This window comes from Vespula vulgaris, chromosome 8 (assembly GCF_905475345.1).
Source record: "Vespula vulgaris chromosome 8, iyVesVulg1.1, whole genome shotgun sequence".
Classification (NCBI taxonomy): Eukaryota; Metazoa; Arthropoda; class Insecta; order Hymenoptera; family Vespidae; genus Vespula; species Vespula vulgaris.
In genome coordinates this window covers 2,278,845-2,286,043 of record NC_066593.1, presented here as the reverse complement: position 1 = coordinate 2,286,043, position 7,199 = coordinate 2,278,845, and the positions used below count along the sequence as shown (strand labels likewise).

The 7,199-nt window shown below is 30.2% G+C and overlaps 2 protein-coding genes across 2 annotated transcripts; one reads left to right on the top strand and one right to left on the bottom strand.

Annotated features, from left to right (window-relative positions):
• The first annotated feature begins 1,721 nt into the window (after positions 1 to 1,721).
• LOC127065607 (5-hydroxytryptamine receptor 2C) lies at positions 1,722 to 4,490 on the top strand. The gene is made up of 5 exons (XM_050998187.1): positions 1,722 to 2,033; positions 2,301 to 2,586; positions 2,669 to 2,893; positions 3,116 to 3,374; positions 3,459 to 4,490. The coding sequence occupies exons 1-5, from the start codon at positions 1,722 to 1,724 to the stop codon at positions 3,766 to 3,768; spliced, it is 1,392 nt and encodes a 463-aa protein (XP_050854144.1). The 3' UTR covers positions 3,769 to 4,490.
• Positions 3,997 to 6,914, bottom strand: LOC127065614 (ubiquitin-conjugating enzyme E2 J1-like). Its single transcript, XM_050998198.1, has 6 exons — positions 6,616 to 6,914; positions 6,471 to 6,530; positions 6,136 to 6,341; positions 5,851 to 6,041; positions 5,635 to 5,752; positions 3,997 to 5,555 (listed from the first exon to the last, which is right to left on the bottom strand). The coding sequence occupies exons 2-6, from the start codon at positions 6,514 to 6,516 to the stop codon at positions 5,313 to 5,315; spliced, it is 804 nt and encodes a 267-aa protein (XP_050854155.1). The 5' UTR covers positions 6,517 to 6,530; positions 6,616 to 6,914; the 3' UTR covers positions 3,997 to 5,312.
• Between the last annotated feature and the right edge of the window lie 285 nt (positions 6,915 to 7,199).

Genomic DNA, 7,199 nt, shown 5'->3' with positions numbered 1-7,199 from the left:
TCAGTATAATTACTTTTTACTATGAAGATTAATCTAAAAAGAGAGATGAATATAAAGTTTTTATCTTTTTGTTACTAATTACGATGTTATATAATTATACATATATATATATATATATAATAAGGATTAATTCTTAATATATCAAACAAGATAAAATTTCGAAAATAAATTGTAAAGTTTTATATGAGTCACTCTGTATATATAGAAACGATACCTACTTCCTTCTCGGAGAGGATCGTAGCTATGCGAAATAAATAAAAATAGATAGATAAACGTATAGCTAAAAAAGAAAAGTAAATGTGTAAGAATGAAAAAAAAAATTTATTTCATTAATAATTATATATATTAAATTAATCTCATTTATACTATAATAATTTTTATTTTAACGAGTCTCATGTACGATCTCGAAATTATTTCATCTATTTATCTCTCTCTCTCTCTCCCTCCCTCTCTATCTCTCCCTTTCTATCTCCCTCTTTCGCTATACGAGTTCCTCTCCCCTTCTTCTTCTATATTCCTCTTCCTGCATCTATCTTCGTTTCCCCCCTCGAAAATAACCTTTGACAAGCTGCACGTAGTTTAGTACGTCGATCGTCGCCCTCTCGTCTCGGAATTATACTGTTTCTCGGAACGTTTTACATTTGCATCATTTTCGCGAGTGAAAGTTTATACTTTTCTTCGTTTTTTTTTTTTCTTCTTTGCCTTTTCTCTTTTCTCTTTATTTTTCGCCCTTTTATTGTGGCGATCGATCATCATCGTACGATTCACGAATAATAGATTCAAACTTACATCGAATAAGGGACAACGAGACGATATGCTATTTTGGAATTGAACAAAAATCGTACGTGTTCGTCTAACGCTTAAGAAACAATATATAATATTTTCAAGATTTATACGTGTCGCCCCTTTTTCTTTCTGTCGCTTATAACACGTTCGTACGTTTTTAAAAACAAATAGGGTTGACGATTCTTACTGTATCAGACGAATTAATGTAAAAAAAAAAAAAAATTCACCTTCACAAAGTAGATCTCATTCGAAACGATCATTTATAGTCTGATTTTTATTTTCTTCTTGAAAGGCGATACAATATTCTGTGAAAATTATTTATTGTATAAATACTCTAAAGAGAGATAAAGAGAGAAAGAGAGAGAGAGAGAGAGAGAGAGGATTATGTAAGTAAAAATATTATCGCTTTTACACGGACGAGAGAAAACTTGTAAGTTCGGTTATGTGTTATTATGTTTTATTTCGCGAAAATAAACAGTCTTGCATCTCGACGGTGATAGATCTCTTTGATCTATCTTTGGGATGATCAATTGACGTGCATGCGTTTCCTATAATATGTGCAACATATGCATGATCCATTATCAACAAAGTTCACACCGATGAATTATTTCAACAATATCGAAAAAGAAAATGATTTAAGAAATGTTTATTTTGTAATCAATCTTAGATTCGTTAGATTTGTTTAAAGAGATAACAATTTCTTATAGAAAATAAAAAAGAAAAGAAAAATCGTCAAATGTATATTATTAAAATGTGACTTTATAAATGTCAATTAATGCGACAAGAATTTGTTAGATTAAATATTCGTTTTGACGATTTTTTTTTTTTATTTTTACAAAAATCGAATCGATTATTTTCGTTTGTTAATTAATAATCGCGCTATATTAATATTTCATCTAATGTAATCGATCTAATACGTTTAGTTGCGAGAGATCATGCGTTCGAACGAAGTCAATTTAACATCCTGGACGAATGTCCTGACGTTGCATCGAACTTCCTGTAACGGGAGCCTTTACGACTGTGCTATGAAAGAGTGCATCGCCGCCGAATCGATCGATTTAGATCGTATTTGTGACGTCACGAAGAACGCAATAATACCTATGACGAACTTACTATGCAGATCATGCAATTACACCAATTGTCAGGTGTCATTTGTTTTAAATAAATTGGAAACCAGCATCGAGGGTATCTTTTTATCGAGGATAACGAACTTTGACGGCTGCGTTTCGAGCAACGGCAAAACTGAGGTAAACAACAAATCAAATATTATTTAAAAGCAATTATGTATCTCATAGTGATCATAAAATATCTATACATACCTATTGACAAGATTAATACGACGTTAAATTAAATGTCAAATAGCGCGTAGCTGTATGACCATATAAAAATATGTACATTTCTGTTGCGAGAATAGCAAACAAAAGAATTAGTAAATAGAAATTTGCATTAATCACGTTAATACAATTAATCGTAAATGCGATCGTACAAACATATTCGGATAACATTTTTATTAGATCCTGGAATGCATCGATCAAAGAAATATCGTCGATGGTGACGATATAGAATTGTATTGTTCGCGAAAATCAACAGTAGCCATTCGTCGAACTGATTGGAGATTCCTTTTCGTCTCCGTTATCATAGTAATAGCTGGTGGTCTAGGAAATACTCTGGTTTGCTTAGCCGTTGTATTGGAAAAAAAGCTTCACAATTTAACCAACTACTTTCTACTATCTCTCGCCATTGCCGATCTTCTCGTCAGTCTTTTCGTTATGCCAATGGGTGCAATTCCTGGATTTTTAGGTGAGTTTATTTTTTTCTTTTTATACTTCATCTTATTTCTCTTTTAATAGCCCCTTAAAGTACATCACAGGACAGATTTTAGGTTATTGGCCACTCGGCATCGTCTGGTGTAACATTTATGTGACCTGCGACGTTCTCGCATGTTCGGCGAGCATTATGCACATGTGTTTCATTTCCGTGGGCAGATATGTAGGTATTCGCAACCCATTAAGGACACGAAGGACTTATACGAAACGTATCGTTGCCCTTAAAATAACAACCGTATGGTTACTAGCTATGCTGATGTCCAGTTTTATCACCGTACTAGGTAAACTCTCGAGAAACGTAATAAAAAGGATAACGTTCTTACAAATTTGATTACATTCGCTCGAGAAACTTTAATAAAACAACTCGCCAAATATTTTACAAAAGAGTAACAAACTTGAGAAAAAAGAGGAGTTTCATTCGCAATACTTTCTGGAACGTCGATAAAAAAGATATCTATTTTTTTTAATATCGAACGTCGATAAAATAAATTCATATCTCGCAGGCTTGATCGATCCGAAAAACGTAATGCCGGAAACAACCACTTGCGCCATCAACAATAGAATTTTCTTTATCTTCGGATCTTTAATTGCGTTTTACATACCGACGATCGTTATGGTACTGTCTTATGTACTGACTGTACAATTACTCCGAAAGAGGGCGCGATTTATCGCGGAAAATTCAAACGACGATCTATCGCTTGGGAAATTGATTGGAAAATTTGTTTCCACGAAAACTTCCTCGACCGAACGTGAAAATACAAGGTATAAAATATATACGTGTAATTTAATTACGTTAAATTTTCAAATTCGAATATAGAATAATATTATACTTTGTCGTTTGTTTAGATCTCTTAAATTGTTAAGTGAAAAAACAAATGGGAAGATCCTAGCTGCGAATGCGATAGCATCCAAACAGAAAGCCAGCAAAGTTCTTGGATTGGTATTCTTTACGTTTTTAATTTGTTGGGCACCATTCTTTGCATTAAATATTATATTCGCCGTTTGTCCAACTTGTTTTGTGCCACGGCACGTAACAGACACATTTTTATGGTTAGGTTATGCATCTTCCACTATAAATCCTATCATTTATACGATTTTCAACAAAACTTTTCGGGCTACGTTCGTACGTTTATTGAAATGCAAATGGTTCAGATAGTAATTCTAAATGCGTTCTAGTATTATGTATTTTATTTTTTCTTACATCTGTTTTTTTGCTTCTTATTTATAATTTTTATCTTCTATACGATATAAATTCAAAACAACGAATTATTAAAAGATACGAGTAAAACAAAAAAAAAAAGAAATAGACGGCGGGAAAAATAAAATCTTTAAAATGATATCTACTAAGTTTTAAAATGGATGGTAGATTAAATATCAATGAAAGTAATGTATTTGCAATTTATTTATTTTTTGAGAGGTTGAGTTTCTTTACTTAGTAATTTGCTCTAATTTTTTCAATTACCAAGATACAGTGTGCCAAAATAAAAATTATACTAATTATAATTAGTGTGATGAGAATGTGCATTATATCTTTATCATATATCCTAAGTGTCACGTACTTGAACTATTAATCTTTTTCTAACATAGTGATATTCAAATATTACATGTGAAGGAAAGGTTTAATGTTCTCAATAGTTTTACTTCTAAAATACTCGTTAAATATTTAACAAATATGTTTATATGCAAATAGTTAATTATGCAATAACATATTCCCTTTGATTTTTCTTTTTTTCATATATACATAGGATAATAGAAGATATATCATACATTTTATGATTCATCTTCTATATCTTCTTTATCATTAGCTTTATTTGTATTCTTTTTCTTTTTTATTATTTTTTTCTCTCTTCCTTTTTTCTTTTTTTTTTTTTTTAACAACAACGAAGCATTTCATTTGTAAGTTACACTACACAGGAATAACACTACACAGTTACAGTATTATAAATGCAAAGTGATATATATATAACTGCAAGTAACTCAATAAAAAATATTGAGTGATTTCAGTTCTATATTTCACTCTGAATATAAGTATGCACACATATACAGATTGTTTATTAATATCATGTGTTATATATCAGTGAATAGGATTCCATAGTTATTCAATCATTAGCCAATGTTAAAGACTCCACAATGTCAATTTGAAAGTGCAACCAAATTAAATACTGTTCGTATCTACATTTTCCAATTTTAATGAACTATGCATGTAATGTTTTAGTGAAATGTTAAGTATAAATGATGAACTATTTATCAGAAAATAACATTTCAACTAAGAATGCATTTAATATATGGAAAGTATATTTTCATCCAGTATCCATTTTTTGAATATGATTGCTAAAATTTAAAAGACTAGAAATAAAATAGCCAATTTTTGATAATGATAATGCTAATGATAATAATAATAATAATAATAATAATAATAATAATAATAACACAATTACAAATTATTATAAATATTGAAGCAAATATGTAATTTGGATAATAAGCAACAATTTAAATTTTAATTAGTAAGAATAAATATAGATCCGTGTTTATGCGTGTATGTGTGTATTGATTTTTAAAGCGAATATACTAATGTGTGAATGTGTATAAAGTTTTCATTCTATATTTAAAAATGCTATTCATCAAATGTGTATAAAATTTACCTTTGTTTTGTTAACATACTTACAATTGTAATGCGTGTTTTATATATAGCAAAATTATTTATACAAGAAAGAGTCGTCGCAAAACAAGTAGAATAATCGCTGATGCTAAAATTGCTATTAGAATACTCCAAAATAGATCATTCGAAGAAGACATTGTTTCTACTTGAGGATTTAAATGCATAGATGATTGAGTTTCTTGCGTTTCACTGAAAGTTGTTTCCGTACGACGTCTCAATTCATTTCCAGTAACATTGTTCGCATTCTCCGCAAAACTTGTTTCAGGTGAGGGTGTATCATCGACCTATTTAAAATTATATAAATTTAAATTATGAATACATAAAAGTAATACAAAATATATAGTAAAAAATAATGGTATGTACCTTCAGAGCTATTGTATCCAACATATTTTGTTCCTCTTCCGTAATAGGTTTCTTTGCTGTATTTTTGGATAATAGGTTCACCACTTTTCCACAATTCTCACATTGCCAATCCAATGATCTAAAATATTAAAATTATAGAAAAAAAGATACAAATACAAGGAAGATAATAAAGATCATGGATCATTAATCAAACTAATTATAATATATTAAATATACTTTTTAACTAGCTTTTGTCTTTCTTCAATACTGTAATCTAAAGATCCAATTGTTCCATTGCCAGGTGTAGGCATAAAAGCAATTAATGCTAGCAAGGCTGTTCTAATACTCCATGACGGTTGCCAAGTTTCAGGATGATAATCAGAGATACTTAGACAAATTTTTTTATTAATCTTAAAACGACCATTTGGCTAAAACAAGTAATTCCATTTTCATATCAATTTTTTCATATCAATCTGAAGAAACAGATATCATTTTTTGGCAGTAAATAAAAAATTAACTTACAGTTAACAAAATAATATTTGGAGGTTTCATAGGATATTCTGGTGGTAATAATATTCTTCCATGGTAAACGCCTCCTTCAAAATCGGTAGAAGGAGGTCCCTGTATCGTAAAATGCCATTCAAAAAGATTATCATCTAAGGGATATGCGCAATACTCTTCCGTCGCTTCATGAAGTTCTTGAGCTTCTCGCATCAATCTTTTGACGGCTGCAATATGAATCAATATTATTTCATTTTTAATACTGACAACAAACACAAAACAAGCTATATGATATATAATATATTACAAAAATGAGGAAAGAAAATGCGTTAAAAGTGAACAAAAAAAACTCTTGCCTGGACTTTTTATATTATATTTCCCCTCGAATGACATTTTCAGCATACTTTGTGTCAGCGCTTGAAGGTTAAAAAATATGGAAGGAAAGTTAGTACTCAAACGATCTAGAGATGAAAAATCTGATATCAGAGTGTATTTGTGTACTCGTAATTTATAAACTGACGCAATGCACGATCTTCTACATTGCTCACATCTTCCTTTGCGTACGTGGCGGTTTGTGATATGCCATGAAAGTCGTTTAGTATAAAACGACGAATCTTTCTTGTACCCGAATTGACGTGGCTTTACGCCAAGAATTCGTCTTTTTCGTGAAGAAAAAAATAAACTGAAGTCTGCTAAATTGCTCAAAAGATATCAACCAATACCAATGCAAAGTCAATGGAATCTAAGTATATAGTAGTTAAGATAAGATAAGTGGGGAAGTAGTGCCAAATCGAACTCGTTTCTAACTTATCGAACTCGTTACTAACTTCGTTCGATATAATTCGAAATACTTGAAATTGTTTTGATTACGACGTGTTTGAATAGTGATATAAAATGGTGATATAAAAATAATTTTGTCGTGTTATTATCTGTATGATTACGTGAAAAAGAACGAACCTAAAGAAAACGAAAGAACGTAACGTATACAATATTAACTAGATTAATCATTTATAACAACGATATCTATCAAATATAACCTCTTTTGACTTCTTTGTTATTTTATGAAAATTGATAAAAATATTTTA